A 17,068-nucleotide genomic window follows, 5' to 3' on the forward strand; every position below is an offset into this window, starting at 1 on the left:
GTCCAAGGGACTCTCAAGAGTATATTTGACTACTTCCTTCCAAATATTTCTCACTGCATAAATGCTGAGGCAAAATGAGTGATGATGCTACTGAGTCTAAGTTCATACTGCTTGCTGCACAACAGGCCAATAATTGAGAGAGAGCTGTTGGGGCAAGGAATAACAACTTTATTCATAAAGCCAGCAAACCAGGACGATGGTGGGCTCCTGACCCAAAAGAACCATCTTGCCTGAGTTAGAATTCAGGCTCCTTTTATACTAAAAGAGGTGGGAGTAAAGTCAAACATTTCCCGGTTCACATCAATGTTATCGTTTAGTAACTAAGTTGTGTCTGACTCTTTGGCAACCCTGTGGACTGTAGCCCGCCAGGCTCCTCCGTCCATGGGATTTTTCCTGACAAGAATACTGGAATGGGTTGCCATTTCCTTTCCCACGGGGATCTTCCCCACCCAGAAATCAAACCCCATCTTCTGCACTGGCAGGCGGATTCCTCACTGCTGAACCACAAGGGAAGCCCAGTTCACATCAAGAGATGTGTTCATTTCTTCCTCCCTGCAGTCATTCACAGGTGGGTCTGGTCAGGATGTTTCCTGTGAGCTAAATAAAGATATTCTAGCTTAATGCTCATTACTTGGGAAGCAGAGTTCCCAGAGATGGGCCATTATATATAATTTAAACTTATAGGCAACATCCCTTTAATGATTAACCTAAAATAGAATCCTCCCTATAACAATTACCTTTCTTTACTAATTGACCTTATCCACTTAGCACAAAGCTTGCTCATAGCAAATATGCCACCAACATTTGATGAATTAAAATAACAGCTATGTGATTAGCTAAACTTAAATAAACCTCATTAATAGTGTTTTCACTATTATTAATTAATAAGTGTTTTTCACTGCAGTCTCAGTGTGTTCCACAACAAATCAAGAGGGTCCTGAATATTATTTTTAAATGGGGAAAGAAGGGAAAATAAAGAGTATATCCGGAGAGTAAAGACAAGTATCATGGGGCTTCCCTGTGGCTCAGTGGTAAACAATCTGCCTGCCAATGCAGGAGACACAGGTTCAATCCCTGGTCCAGGAAGATGCCGCATGGTGCAGAGCAATCGTCACAACTACTGAGCCTGTGCTCTAGAGCCTGGGAACTGCAACTACTGAAGCCCACACACCTTAGAGCCGGTGTCCCACAAGAGAAGCCACTGCAATGAGAAGCCCACACACAGAAACTATAGAAAAGCCTGCACAACAACAAACACCCAACACAGCCAAAATAAATAAATTAATTAACTTTTTAAAAAAGATAAGTATTATGTTAAACTTTATACTTTATTAAGATGTGAAGAGTTATAATTTCAGATAAAAGAAAAGTAGAGCAGATAATAAAGTTAGAATTTTTGTTAATATTAAGAATGTGATATATTAAATTATGCTTAAGGAATATTTAGGGTTTGTTGTAATTAAAGCTACTCTTTAATTAATTTTCATTTAATGAGGTACTAAGTGAGAAGGTGAAAACAGAAATGGCTTTAGAAATTAGTTTATGGTTTTAGCTCCCTAACAATCTTTCTTAAGATACAATTTTGAGGTTATAAGAAGTTATAACAATTTCTCACTAGGTCAAGCTCATGATCTTTTAACAGACAGGAAGACGGTACCATCTTCTTCCCTAAAACACTTAACTGGCTGAAAAGACAGGTAAATATCAGTAATCAGTACACCTTTAAGTAATAATTATCAATATCACATAGGTTATACACAACATAAAACCTTAAGTGTCCTTCCCCCTTTATTTTTACCTCTTTTGACATGATCTCTGAAATATTGTATGATTCGTCTTCTCTTCCTCTCTTCTTTTTCATGACTATAAAAACAACACCATTTTAGTTTTTATTGTAAATTAAGCAAAAAATATAAACACATATTCTTCAAAACTATAACAAAGAAATTTACCTGCATTCTCCTCTCTTGCATCAATGGAATTTTTATCCTACAAAACAAGGATTTATACTATTATTTTCCCAAAACTTCTATGGTATTACAAGTTTTAAGGCACTGATTAAGTAAGCTTTCCTTGCAGTTGAACCAAATCTAGAACTCTTCACTATTATGCTTATTAAAAGGTAACCTTTTCCTATATTTCCCTATTATAACTTGTTTGTAACTCTCTACTTTTTCCCAAAGACTCTACTTTCCTCCATTTTCTTCCATGTAAGACAAATTTCAAAATTAAACAGAGGCATTTTTATTTTTTGTAATTACCATGTACATCTATTCTCTGTGTTTATGCTGAAGATACTCAATGGTTATGGTATGGAAGGAGTACTCATTTCAGTATAATTTGTAAGTTAAATACAACTGAGAGTAGATTATCAAAGAGAAAACCAATGGAAAAAATACTAGTGAAAGGAGATGAAAGAAAGGAAGAGACATTCAAAAACAGTCTCAAAATGAGAGTTGGAAAAGAATAGGAAGACAACATGCATGAAAAATAAAAATGACAAAGAAGGTAAATATAAAAATGAAGTAAAAAATGTAAAGGATTAAAAAAGAAAATATCAAGAGAATAGTGAAATGGAATAGACAGAATATGATGGCTGACACCTTTAGAATAAAAGGAAAAAAAACCCCAAAAGCTGGTATAAAAAGTTAGCTTGGTGAAAGTAAAGACTGTTTTAAAGCAACAGGTTGAAGAGTACAGAGCAAATGGTTGGTTAAGCCAGTAAAATTATAAGTACATTCTTCAAAAACCCAAAGTCCCTGGAATTAGCAACTGAGTCAAGTATCAGTTTTCCACAATTGCTTTTGTTGTACAGTTACCTGTTATGTACTTTAACATCACCACTAACTACACTAAAAATCAAGTAACTGGACTTAGATACCCTCCCTATTTTTCTTATTGGCATTTTGATATTTTCTAACAAAGGCAGTTTGGGGTAGAAATTAAGTGTGGAGTCTGAAATTAATCCTAGGATCAAATTCTAGCTTACAATTAACTAGCTATGTGACCTTCAAACTTAGTCAATTCTCATTCACAATAGCTGAGTTCTATAAAGTCATCATGAATACTGAATTAGTGAACACCGAATCAGTGCATCTAGAAGAAACACAAGTTTAGGTTCCTGCAAGCACATCTTCATTAACTGATCAATACATAACCCTGTTATGACAGCTCATTTAAAACATATGCTGATTAACACTGAACTCAAAGCCAAGAGCAATTTACTCACACATGAAGGAAGCTTATCTAACAGATATATTTTCTCCATAAGGCACATCACAGTCTTCTTGCATAAGAAACATTAGACAGCACTGCAGCACGATGTGACTGACAGTCTTTTAAACAGCAAAATCACCAAAACCACAAAAATACAAAAATCATGGCATTACAGACACAAAAAGGACACTTTTGTGTCAACAAAAGTTGACACTGTGACAGCTTAAATAAGGCAGATAGCTCTGACCTCAGCTGGGAATGTTACTTATCAAGAGACTCAAATTTTTTGCCATTCCATACATGCACATGTCTGTGAATGGCCACAAAAACAAGGGTATTGATTTTGGGGTAACAAATTATAGCAAGTAGGCTAATTGGAAAATATGGAATCTATGAATAATGAGGATGGACTGTACTCTATCTCCTTGCATCAGCTTCTTTATACATAAAATGTGGATAACAGTATCTCTTCCTAAAAGAGCTACTTTGATAATTAAGTAAAGACATGTAAAGTTTAGAACAACACCTGGCACACAGTAAGCACTCAATAATTGTTACCCATATTATTTCTCTTTTCACTAGCACAAGTGTTGTCTGTGCAATTCCTATCAATATGGCATATAAAGCCTCATGTTAAAAAAAATGAAAACATATTCCTCCAAAAGATCACATCTAAAATTCAGACTATCCCTAAATGGATGCTCTATCTGAAATGCTATTACCACACATGCTATCTACTCCAGTTTTGGTTCCACTGCTACAGCTACATACAAGATACAAATTTAGATTATTGGTATGGTTAGAGGCATGAAGAAGAGCAATCATTACAGGCTCCAAAAGAGTTGGTCACTTATAAAATGCCTCAAGGAATAAAATATTTGTAGATTTTTCCTGAGATTATAAAGTGAAATTTTGCTACTATGAAATACAGTCCACAGGATAAGAAACTAAAGGTCACAGTTTAGCTCTCCTTCCATATCTAAGATTCTGAGAAACAGATTTTACATGTTTCTATGCAACCAACAAAGAAAGGTTATCAGATAAAGAAGGTTAAAATTAAAAAGATGATCAAGAGTCAAAAGAATACAAGAGAATGTCTTCAATATCTAAGGTAATGTATATAAAATATTCTAGCTTACTATTTATTACCTTTGTAACTTTCAAAGATTCCTTTTTTCTCTCCAATTTCTCTTTCTTCTTCTGCTCCTACAAGATAATTTTTTCTTAGTGTCAAAAGTGGAAAATGCAAAGTATGAAACACATATATCAAATAACTTAAGATCACAATGAAGAAACTGTATACAAAAATTAAAAAAAACAAAAACTTGAGCTTCAAGCCTTTACAAAGTAAAAGGGAACAGATTTACCCTCCTGCCTTAAGCAACTAAAATCCAGATAAAACATACCAATGGTTTTCAGCAACTTTTCATCAGGCAGCAAAGGACACTGAACACTGACAAGAGGGAAACAAACAAGGTGAATCTTCTGATTACTAAGCTTCCTGCCTAGAGGCAACGTCCAAGTGCAAACAATGGAGGGAAACCCAAGTAGAGCTCTGCAGTCTGAGCTGAGAAGACAAAGTGCAAAACTCAGAGGAGCTGGCAAACCACGGTCAAAGTACCAGAGGGGAGAAAGCAACATACAAAAGAAGCTCTTACAGGGGCACTCTCAGGCTGAATATTAATCAGTGTGTGAGTGTAGAAAATGAGGGCCAGGAAAAGAGCAACTAGAAAGCAGGCAGAACAATCTCTGTACTCACAAGGGATCAGGAACAGTTCATATTCCCATCAGCCAAACCTGAAAGGCCTCTTAACACACAGGGCATCAAGAAAAACTTTCAGAAGAGGGACCAAGTTATTCTTAGACTAGAAGCTGCTCCAAAGCCCCCTAACAAAGTTTTAAAAGCAGGACATAAAACGATTCAAATTATTTCCAAGAGGTGGTTAAGGGTATTTGCCTTAGGAGTCATTAAGCTTGGTATTTGTTTTTCTGTTTCATTTTATCAGTGTTTTGAAAAGGGCTCCAAAAAAGAAAAAAGAAAATTTAGCAAATGTAGCAAGATCTTCATTGATAATCATTAACAGTCAATGATGGGGACAAAAGGATTTATTGTAGTGTTAACATTAGCCCAAGTTTTAAAATCTTCATCTATTATAGTAGACTTAGAAATAAATTATACAGTGTCTTAGATGATAAATGCAATGGGAAGAACAAAACAAGGTAAACAAGATGAGGGAAGAGGTGCCAGGTAACTTTATTTAAGGTTGTCAGGGCAGATCTCATTGGAAAAATATTTAAGCCAAAGCTTGAAGATGATAATGAAGTAAGCCAGGCAGGAATCTATTGAGAAGAGGGTTCCAAGCAGGAAACACACCTGGAACAAGGTTTGAAAGGTAATGGGGTTGAGAGAGGCAACCAGACTGCTTATGGTCTTCTGGCCATCATAAGGACTTGGGCTTTCTTAGAAACAGTGAAAGCTAGAAAGCAGTGAAATATAATTAAAATACTGCATGGGGGGTGTGGGGGAAGCACTAAAGAAAAACACATTCTTCGTCCTGTAGATAATCTTTTAAAAATGAAGGTAAACGAAGACTTTTTCAAACATAAAAGCTAAAAGAACCTGTCACCAACAGAAAATGAAGACAAACCTATAATTACAGAAAGCAGATCAGAAGACAGGAAATGAGGAAAGCCAGAAAGTGAGGGATGGCAGGGAATTAAAAAGGGGGCAGAATTCAGCCATAAAAAAAGAATCTAATTTTGCTATTTGTGACTATATGGATGGATCTGAGGGCCTTATACTAAGTAAAATTAAAGAGAAAGATAAATATTATATAATCTCACATGTGGAATCTTTAAAAAAAAAAAAGCTCAGATACAGAGAACAGATTAGTGTTGGAGGGTCGGGCGGGTCAAAAGGTAGAAATTTCCAGTTATAAAATAAACAAGTCAAAGGGATGTACTATACAGCATGGTGACCACAGTGAATAATGTGTGTGCTGCATGCTCGATCATGTCCGACTCTCTGCGACTCCATGGAATATAGCCCACCATACTCCTCTGTTCATGGAATCTTCCAGGCAAGAATACTGGAGTGGGCTGCCATTTCCTACCAGGGGATCTTCCCAACCCAGAGGTAAACCTGCATCTCCTGCATCTCTGCATTGGCAGGCAGATTCTTTACCAGTGTGCCACCATACTTATTGCATATTTGAAAGTTGCTGAGAGTAAATCTTAAAAGTGTGCATTGTAAGGAAAAAAATTTTTTTAAACTAGGTATGGTGACATTCACTAGACTTACTGGGGTGATCATTTTGAAATATACAGCAATACTGAATCATTACACTATACACCTGAAACTAAGATAATGCTCTATGTCATATCTCATTAAAAAGGAGACAGACAGAATTTTTGGGAATTAATGGTTATGTTCATTATCACAGTTGGGGTGGCTTCATGGGTATACATTTTAAATATGTACTGTTTTGTGTGTATCAATTACATTTCAATAAAGCATTAGAAAAAAAAGGACTGAGCAAAATAAAATACAAAATTTCTAGCATCCAAAAAAAAAAAGTCACTGGACAGAATAAAAATCAGTCAAAAGGTGAATTAAAAAAATGTTAGTATATTCATACAATGGAATGCTTCTTAGGAACAAAAATGATCTATTAAATAAATACACATAAGTGAATCTTAAAAATATGCTGAGCTAAAGTAAAGAAGCAAAACACCAAAAGAATGTTTTTCCTATGATTCCATCCATATAATATTCTAGAAAAATCAATACCAATTTATAATTACAGCAAACAGAGATCAGTGTTTGTCCAGAGCCAGAAGCAGAGATCACTGAGAGAAGAGAACTTCTGTGGGTAATGGAAATGTTCTTTATCTTGACTGTACTGATGGTTACACAGGTCAAAACTCACCTAACTCTAAATTTTAAAATGTGTGCATTGTATTTCATATAATTTATATCTCAATAAAGCTTTTTTTAAAAAAATTAAGCTGTTAACTATAATCAATCACACATACATACCTCTAACTGCTGCTGTTCCATTTTAGTCAATAAAAATTTGGAGTAAATATTGCTTTTTTCAAGCAAATGTTGAAGTCTACGATATCGAATGTCCATTGACTCTCTATCCCAAGACATGCGAGCCTATCCAAAGAGAAAGTTTCCATAAGTATTAAGTTTGTTGACATACATTGATCCTTCCGCACACTGTGTAACAAAGATGACTAAAGAACTGCACTTTAGGTTTAATATATTTCCTATAATTAATAAAATACTTTTATAATACTAAATTCACTTACTAAAAATGCCTATCTTCAAACAAAAAACTAGAATAGCTTAAAAAAAATATGATTCTGGGGTTCAACAGGCAATCTGGTAAAATATGTTAATAGCTTGGCTACCAAAATATTGAAATTTCAGACACTGAAAACATGGTTTTTGGCATCTACGAAACTGAAGGCCCATTTTCAAAATATCTGAAATAACAATTCGAAAGTAACTATTTAATTCAAGTTGAAATTAAGTTTTTAAAAAACTAAATGATTTCAGAAAAAGAAAAATTTTATACACCAGTTTTATGTGAAAGAGCACTGGAAGTAGAAGATAACCCCATTGGCTAAGGACTAGAACATCTAGTATTAGAACTTAAATACGATATTGTTAAAATATTTCAACAAGCTAAATCTGTTAATTTCTTATAAGCTTCTTTTCTCCTCAGTACTGTGTTACCCAAGATCTGCCCTTACCTTTTAGGTTCCTTTTACTCTCATACTCTTAGCTTTATCTTTGACCTCTGTACAACTTCTATCTACAAACCTCTGCTTTTCATATTGCTGTCACACACTATTTTTCATTTATAAAAGTATGCAACATTCTAGTGGCTAAGGAGGATCTCTCAAGTCACAATAAAAGTAAACAGAAGGCACAAGAGAGAAAACAAAAGCAACAAATAAATAGCATAGTTCAATGGTTCACAAACTTTTTTTGTAAAAGGGCAAATATTTAAATATTTCAGCATGATATGGTTTGTACTGCGAATACTTAAATCTGCCTTTGAACAGTTACAGACAATAAATATATAAACCAAAGTTGTGTTCCAATAAAACCTTATTTACATAAACAGGCAGAGGCCAAATCCAGTTTATAAGTGGCCAACTAAATACTGTAATCTGAACTCAAAAGAAAAGCACTAAGTGGGCTAAAATCAAGAAAGAGTTGAATATGTGCAAATCTTACTAAACACCAATCCCACTCCTGCATATGTGTGTGTGTGTGTGTGTGTGAAGTAAATTTAATTCAGTGGTTAAGGCTTGACATTATAAACCAGACACCATTATACACTGGCTTGTATTTCTCAGATGTTACATCATCTAACTTGTCTTTCAAAACAAATTATTTTCTATTACAAAAGTAGTTACAATAAGACATGAAGGAATAAATCTAATGAAAGTAATATATGTGGATTACAAGAAAATTAAAATTCTTTAAAAATCATCCATAAACTTCTCCATGCAAATAATCTGTCAGTATCTCATAAAACTATTTTCAGTTATTTTAGGATGGCCTTTCTTTGACTATTACCAATTTACTACTATGATTCCAACAGTCACTGAATGCAATGGACATTATAAATGAAATGAAATTACTTGACTTTCATAAAAATAACTATATTTAACTTTATTTTTATATTTTACTTAAAATCCTTTGGGCTTAATTTATCTGCTGCTTTAAGTCTTGTTCAGAATAAATTAGCATACATTTTAAAAGTAATTAATCCTTTAACATGCCATCATGGAACAATAATTTATAAGACTATGCCAATGGTTAACCTTTAAACCCAGTCTTCCATATTTCAAAATAATTTTGTAGTAAATCTTCTCATCTATCATTCCTCTTTCTTAATTTTGTTATTTGTTATACTAAAGTAAATCATAACTTCATCTGTGGAAAGTACCGAGTGCCTGGTGGTAAGTTTCTCTTCATGGGTAAAAGAGTATGCCAATGGATACCATGAGCATTAATTCTTCACTGTCTATCCCATCACCTCTCCCAAGCCCAGAATTTTTTTTTTCATTTTCTTTTTGCAGAGGGAGTTCTACTTCAGTCTACACAATATGAGCTGTTTTCCTTTTACCTTTCCAAGAACCCTCACAACTCTTACCTTTCCCTTCCCCCCACTACACAGACATTAAGGCTACTCTAAAGACTTCTAGACTAACAATGACTTCTTTCAAAAGGAAATTCAGGTGAAAAGTCAAATAATTGTAGCAAATGAATGTCAATATCATTCTCCAGGCTCTTCACAAACCTTCCAATCTCCTAAACCAAAGCAAATGCTTCTCATTAAGAACTTAAGCTAGCTCTTCCTCTCTTAAGTACTTTGAAATATATGCCCATAAATACTGTATTCTCCTAAAAGGAATCATTACTTTTGTATGATGAATTTTTTTTAGCTCCAAAGACCTATAAGAGACTTATTGGAATTTTCTCCATAGTCACTGAGGTAGGAATAATTTATGTCAAGGACAAAAAGTAACAAAATTCTTTCAATACCTGTTTATAAAAAGACATGTAATAACAATGAACCACAGTCTTTCACCCTTGTACCAATGGGATTGAAAAGAGCTTTATTCATGGAAAATCTGAAAAATCAATTAAAAAATTGCTATTTTAAGTTCTACAATACATAACTGCTAAAGAAAAGCTAGTTGTACCGTACCTATCCCTCAAGTGTTAACAATTCCAAAAAAATCTTAGAATGACAAAGTGTTTGTTCAAAAGCTTAAAAATTTCACTAAAAGGAGAAATGAACTCCACGTTTAATCAGCAAATACTTATGGTTCTATAAATTTTGACAGATCTTTTTAAAATTGTTTTTTATTTTAAAAAAATTTTTGGCCGCACTGCAGGGCCTATGGAAACTTAGTTCCCAATTTAGGATTGAACCCACGCCCCCTACATTGAAAGTGTGAGTCTTAATCACTGGACCACCAGGGAAGTCCCTGGTAAAGCATTTTTGAAATGTATTCTTATTATACCTCTCTTTCTTTGAATAGCATTTCCTTATCCAACAATCTTCATGGGTTATAAAACTGAACTACACTACTCAAAATTAAGGGTTTATCGTTCTTACAATCTCTGAAGTTGATTCTACTCTGGACTGTGCTCCAGGATCCATCCTTTACAATTCACCTTGCTACAATAGCCACAAAGTTTATTTTATTTATATAGTCATATATGTTATGTAATATATTATAAAATATTCTTTTACTTTAGTTAGAAATTCAACGGACATTTATTATCCTATTATCTGCCTACTATCTGCCAAGTGCACAGTCTACAAAAAAAAAATGTGATGTGCCCTCAAGAAACAAAGTGAGAAAGTAAGTAATGATAATACTGTGTAACAGAGTACTATGGGAATTCACAGAATGAGTAAAAGTGGTTTATAGTTGACCTCCCAATTCTATTAAAATTTATTAACTTATTACCTTAACCAATACAACTACAGATGATGAGTAACAACAGAACTAGAATTTACTGGAGTGAAAGTATAGCAACCTGGTTAAAAAGTGTGAATTCTGAAACCACAGGGCCTACATTACCATCTTTGCTCTGCCATTTACTAGCTGTGGGACCCCAGGCAACCTCTAGGTGCCTCAGTTTCCTCATCTGTAACACAGAATGAAAATAGAACCTACTTTACAGAATACTTTAAAAATAATTTATACTAATAATTAAACTATTAAGTTTAATAATAGTAATGAGTTAGCAGTAGTATCTACATGATAGAATAGTTGAGAATTCAATGAGTAAAATACATGTACAGCATTTAGAACAGTGACTGACAGTAAATGAGCACGAGGTGTTAACAAGGCTAACAAAAGAATCATTACTGATATAAAATAGGAGGGAACCAACTAATGTATTATTTGCCTTTGGAGTACATTACTCCCCAATTTAAGTAGTTTTATAATTACAGGATGTTAATTCAGTATTAATGTCCTTAGAGAGGTATAATGTTAAAAACAACTCTGGAAGCAGTCAAATTTGAGCTCATTAGTGTGTGACACGAGCCCCAGTTGCCTCAGCTTCATCATATGTAACTGGAAATATCAAAAGTATCGATATAATCGTAATACTGGGAGGGCTAAATAAATTATTACAAGAAATTACTTAGTAGGGAGCACATTAAGAGTTGGCAGGTAAGCAACGGGGTGGGACAGTACTGGAGTTAAATATATTCAAAAACTGAAGCTTTTTAAGAGGTTAAAAAGTGCTTTTAGCAGTCTTCAAAATAAGAAAACCTCAAGGACAATGTCACTGAAAAAGTACAATGACAAAGAAAGCAAAAAGCAAGTTGATTACTTAGATGGAAAGAGAACACTGAAAAAATTAACTACCGACTTTGGAAGAATTATTATTATGGCTGAACAAGCAATTTGAAATGCTAACTTAAGAGAGATGAGGCCACTTTCCAGACCAAGACTATAACTGATAGAAGCATGATTCCAAGCTCGTGCAAAGCTTTCCCAAAAGTAGTATCGGTAAAAATAGATAAATAAGGTAGTCCGTTTAAAAGTTGATTAAAAAAAAAAAAACAACAACTAGTAAACTTAAGCACACAAACCACACCCCCAAGGACGCATCAGATTACTACTTAACGACGATGAACTTGATGCCTAAATTACCTTTTCTAGCATCTTCCGCTCTCTCTCTAGCCCAGCAGCCTCAAGCTGTTCTTCCTCCTCTAGCATGACTGAGGTAATCACGGCAGTCTCCGGCTGTTCAACCACATCTGGAGCTAGGGGCCCTGGCGGGGAAGGCGGGGGGGAAAGGGCTTTTAAATTGCAGTTTTAAAAAATGACCAATTACTCGATGTCCGAATTAAACAACCCTTGTCGCCTTCCGAGATGCATTTGACGCAAAAGTTGAAGACCCAGGGGGGACGCCAGCATCACCTCTCAGAGACCTCCTAGGTCTTCACTATGTCAACCAGTAGTAGCCCGGACCGCAGTGTACAGCTGGGGATGTTCAGGAAAACGCGGGTCTCCTGTGTAAAATCTCCTGTACTATGCAAATACACGCAACTTCGGGTGTCCCCTACCCCTCCCCACAGAAAGGGGAAACCTCCTTTCCTCCTCAATCTCTGCCCGGGGTAGGCTCTCCCCGCAAAAGCTCGGCTGCAGTCTCCATGCTGCTCCCCCACCCCCGCCCCGGACGCCACAGCCCGCGCTGGGAGGCAGGTTCTCCTCACTTACCGCCGCTGTTCGCGGGGCGTTGCGCCGGCATGGCTGGACACACACTCCGGAAACCGGTGCCCTCCTCACAGTGCCTGCAATGCCGCACGCTAAATCCTCACTCGCCGCTCGGCGGTCCCAGTCTCTCGCCCAAGCGTCCAGCCAGAGAAAAACGCGCGCTTCTCCTTCGCGGGAAAACGCCGTCATCTCGCGATGCTTCGTGCTCCCCACCCCGCCCCCGAGTCCCAGAGGCGCGAGATTTGGCGGAGTTTGGTTTTCCTCAGAATCCACTTCGGCGACGGTAAGCGTTTTATGGGGACCTCGGGCTTGGGGTAGGTGGATTCTGCTGCAGAAGTTAGCCTTTAGCTCTGTGATGCTGGGCGAGTTTGCCTAGCGAACGGCCCTGTTTCCTTACGTAACTGATGATAATGCCTCACTATGCAGGCTTAAGCAACACTCTGAACAGTTTGAAAGGCACCTTCACACACACTGGCTGATGTGATTTAAACCCCGCCCACGGATGATCCTTTAGGTAGAAAGAGGTACCGAGTATCCAGGTGAAGATGTGAGAAATACATATTGCCAACTTTGGCCACCATCCGCAGTTAACATTTTGAGTGAAAAATTCCCCGAAGTGACCCAGAAGAGGGCTCTTTTGTGGCTGGAATAAGAGAGATAGTATTATGGTAGAGTTCCTTTTAAAACGTTGTTCCAGGATAAAGGAGAATTTAATGCAGTGATAAACCTAGCGGAGTGGCCAGTAGAAAAGACATAAGGTTCAGGAATTCAATAGAGGTTCAGTAATTAGAGAAAGTGCCTGAAGGGAGGACCTGGGCTCTTCTGGCCCCTGGTTTTCACTTCAGTCTTCAGTCCCACACTTTCTTGCCTGCAGTCCCTTCTAACAAGTTCTTGTACCACCCCCGCCCCAGCCTCAGAATTTACGGTATACCTGCCATGTAACCATCTGTTTCCTCCATTTCTGACTCCCAACTGCTTTACTAATTGTAATTGTACAAAACTTAAGGGTTTACAATGCACCATAACCATCTTCAGCAACCTTTGTAACACTGAGATTAGCAGAGAAGATTGTTTTCATTCCTACATTATAGGTGAGAAAACTGATGCTCACAGAGGATAAATTAACTTAGCCAGAAGCCTACAGTCATTTTGTGATAAAATAGTAGCCAAACCCAGGTCTTTTGAAAGCCAGTTCAGATTGCATTAAGATAAATTATAACCTTCATTAATAATTACTCTTAAATCCTACCTCTTTGTAATCAAGGACAATAGCTATCAATCAGTGTCATGTTACTAAGATTTTTAACCTACAATCAATTCCAAAATTTCTTTTCCTGACTTTTGAAACACTACTTTTTACAAGGCTTTCCCCTAATCTACTGAGAATCTTTTCTTGTTCTCTCTTTTGAACTCAATTGTGGCCAACCTACCCAAAACTTTCCTCAATCTGTTGCTCTTCTCTACTTTGTTCCTTGTAGTCTCTGCTCTGCAAGCTTCAATGATCAGCTCAAGGCCAATAACTTCCCTTCTGATTCCTCAGAGATCAAATGGGGAAGATTTATCCAAACACAAATAGGATGGAATTCAAACAATTTCATCTGATTCTCAAAAGACAGAAATTTCATCTAGTATCTGGTCCCACACCTGACACCGTTTGAACTGGTATATCTCCTGACACGTTTGCCACTGTGCTGCAAACTTCCAGATGTACAAGCAGGGTTTAGAAAAGGTAGAGGAACCAGAGATCAAATTGCCAACATTCAGTGGATCATAGAGAAAGCAAGGGAATTCCAGAAAAACATCTTCTGCTTCATTGACTATGCTAAAGCCTTTGACTGTGTGGATCACAAAAAACTGTGGAAAATTCTTAAAGAGATGGAAATACCAGACCACCTTACCTGTCTCCTAAGAAACTTGTACGCAGGTCAAGAAGCAACAGTTAGAACCTTACAGGGAACAGTGGACTGGTTCAAAATTGGGAAAGGAATACACCAGGGCTGTATATTGGCACACTGCTTATTTAACTTCTATGCAGAGTATATCATGTGAAATGCCCAGCTGGATGAATCACAAGCTGGAATCAAGATTGTCGGGAGAAATATCAACAACCATTAGAGTGATACCACTCTAATGGCAGAAAGTGAAGGGGAACTGAAGAGCCTCTTGATGAGGGTGAAAGAGGGGAGTGAAAAATCTGGCTTAAAACTAAGCATTCAAAAAACTAAGATCATGGCATCCAGTCCTATCATTTCATGGGAAATAGATGGAAAAAGTGGAAGCAGCGACAGATTTTATTTTCTTGGGCTCCAAAATCACTACAGACAGTGACTGCAGCCATGAAATTGTGTGGGTTTTCTATTTTATATATAGTAGTGTTTATCTGTTAATCTCAAACTCCTCTTCTCCCTTTGGTAACCTTAAGTTTGCTTTCTATGTCTGATTCTATTTGTTTTGTAAGTAACTTTATTTGCATCATTTTTTAGATTCCACATATAAGTGGTATCATGTATTTGTCTTCTGACCTCCTTCACTGAGTATGATAATCTCTAGGTCCATGCATCTTGATGCTGTCAACTACAAATTGGCACTTTCCATGGTTGCTTGCCATCTACCTTTAAAAAGGATGAAATCATGTGCTGCTGTAGCTGCTGACTTTCAACACCCATTGAAGGAGCTCAGAGTGGAGAACAGAAATGCACTCTGTACTCAGGAAAAAACTGGCAGGACAGGTCTTCAGATAGATATTTTAAGAGCTGAGTTTATGAGCCCAATTCTCCTCATATCCAGAAAAACATTAAAATCCTTCATGGTGATGACTGTTCCTTTTGACTAGGAAAGGCTTCATGAGATTGTAGAAACCTTCTGGAAAAATATGTGCTTGATTGCATATATACTCTCTTCACCAAATATCATATGTATACTGACCTTCCCCCTGCCCCCCGCCTCTATGAAGCAGTTTCTCAGAGCTATTTGCTAAGGTGCTCTCTTGCAGGCTGCAGTCCTCATTTTGCCCCAAATAGAATTTAACTCATTTCTCAGGTGGTGCAGTTTAAGTCAACACTGCTAATAGCATTCATTCTTTTTCATAGCTGATGTGTGTTTGTGTGTGCATACATGCATAATACATCCTATTTATCCATTCATCTGTCAACAGACACTTAGATTGCTTCCATGTCTCGCCTGGTGTAACAGTGTTGCTATGAACACTGGGGTGCATATATCTTCTCAAATTTGAGTTTGCATCTTTTCTGAATATATGCCCAGGACTGGGGTTGCTGGATCACATGCTAACTCTATTTTTAGTTTTTCACTTCAGTTCAGTCGCTCAGTCGTGTCCGACTCTTTGCGACCCCATGAATCGCAGCATGCCAGGACTCCCTGTTCATCACCAACTCCTGGAGTCTACCCAAACCCATGTCCATCAAGTCAGTGATGACATCCAACCATCTCATCCTCTGTCGTCCCTTCTCTTCCTGCCCCTAATCCTTCTCAGCATTAGGGTCTTTTCCAATGAGTCAACTCTTCGCATGGCCAAAGTATTGGAGTTTCAGCTTCAGCATCAGTCCTTCCAATGAACATCCAGGACTGATCTCCTTTAGGATGGACTGGTTGGATCTTCTTGCAGTCCAAGGGACTTCTCAAGAGTCTTCTCCAACATCACAGTTTAAAAGCATCAATACTTTGGCGCTCAGCTTTCTTCACCGTCCAACTCTCACATCCATACATGACCGCTGGAAAAACCATAGCCTTGACTAGATGGACCTTTGTTGGCAAAGTAATGTCTCTGCTTTTTAATATGCTATCTAGGTTGGTCATCACTTTCCTTCCAAGGAGTGAGCGTCTTTTAATTTCATGGCTGCAATCACCATCTGTGGGGATTTTAGAGCCCCCCAAAATAAAGTCTGATGCTGTTTCTACTGTTTCCCCATCTATTTCCCATAAAGTGATGGGACCAGATGCCATGATTTTAGTTTTCTGAATGTTGAGCTTTAAGCCAACTTTTTCACTCTCTTCTTTCACTTTCAACAAGAGGCTATTTAGTTCCTCTTCACTTTCTGTCATAAGGGTGGTGTTGTCTGCATATCTGAGGTTATTGATCTTTCTCCTGGCAATCTTGATCCCAGCTTGTGCTTCTTCCAGCCCAGCGTTTCTCATGATGTACTCTGCATATATAAGTTAAATAAGCAGGGTGACAGTATACAGCCTTGACGTATTCCTTTCCCTATTTGGAACCAGTCTATTGTTCCATGTCCATTTCTAACCGTTGCTTCCTGACCTGCATACAGGTTCCTCAAGAGACAGGTCAGGTGGTCTGGTATTCCCATCTCTTTCAGAATTTTCCACAGTTTATGTGATCCACACAGTCAAAGGCTTTGGCATAGTCAATAAAGCAGAAATAGATGTTTTTTCTGGAACTCTCTTGCTTTTTCGATGATCCAGCGGATGTTGGCAGTTTCATCTCTGCTTCCTCTGCCTTTTCTAGAACCAGTTTGAACATCTGGAAGTTCACAGTTCATGTATTGCTAAAGCCTGGCTTGGAGATTTTTGAGCATTACTTTACTAGCATGTGAGATGA

General features: G+C 37.2%; 1 protein-coding gene across 2 annotated transcripts in view; it reads right to left on the bottom strand.

Moving 5' to 3' along the window:
- HELLS (helicase, lymphoid specific) overlaps positions 1–12,660 on the bottom strand; it is a 37,440-nt gene extending 24,780 nt beyond the window's left edge. The window contains exons 1-6 of one of the 2 annotated variants that reach the window (XM_043476184.1): positions 12,496–12,660; positions 11,926–12,047; positions 7,256–7,378; positions 4,366–4,422; positions 1,953–1,989; positions 1,799–1,863 (exon numbers count right to left, since the gene is read on the bottom strand). In XM_043476184.1, coding sequence (XP_043332119.1) covers positions 1,799–1,863; positions 1,953–1,989; positions 4,366–4,422; positions 7,256–7,378; positions 11,926–12,047; positions 12,496–12,526 — 435 coding nt within the window. In that variant the 5' untranslated portion in view covers positions 12,527–12,660. Of the gene's footprint in view, positions 1–1,798; positions 1,864–1,952; positions 1,990–4,365; positions 4,423–4,622; positions 4,770–7,255; positions 7,379–11,925; positions 12,048–12,495 lie in introns of those variants that run through there. The other variant, XM_043476185.1, reaches the window with a different exon arrangement.
- Positions 12,661–17,068: the final 4,408 nt, after the last annotated feature.

Source organism: Cervus canadensis, chromosome 8, assembly GCF_019320065.1.
Source record: "Cervus canadensis isolate Bull #8, Minnesota chromosome 8, ASM1932006v1, whole genome shotgun sequence".
Classification (NCBI taxonomy): domain Eukaryota; kingdom Metazoa; phylum Chordata; class Mammalia; order Artiodactyla; family Cervidae; genus Cervus; species Cervus canadensis.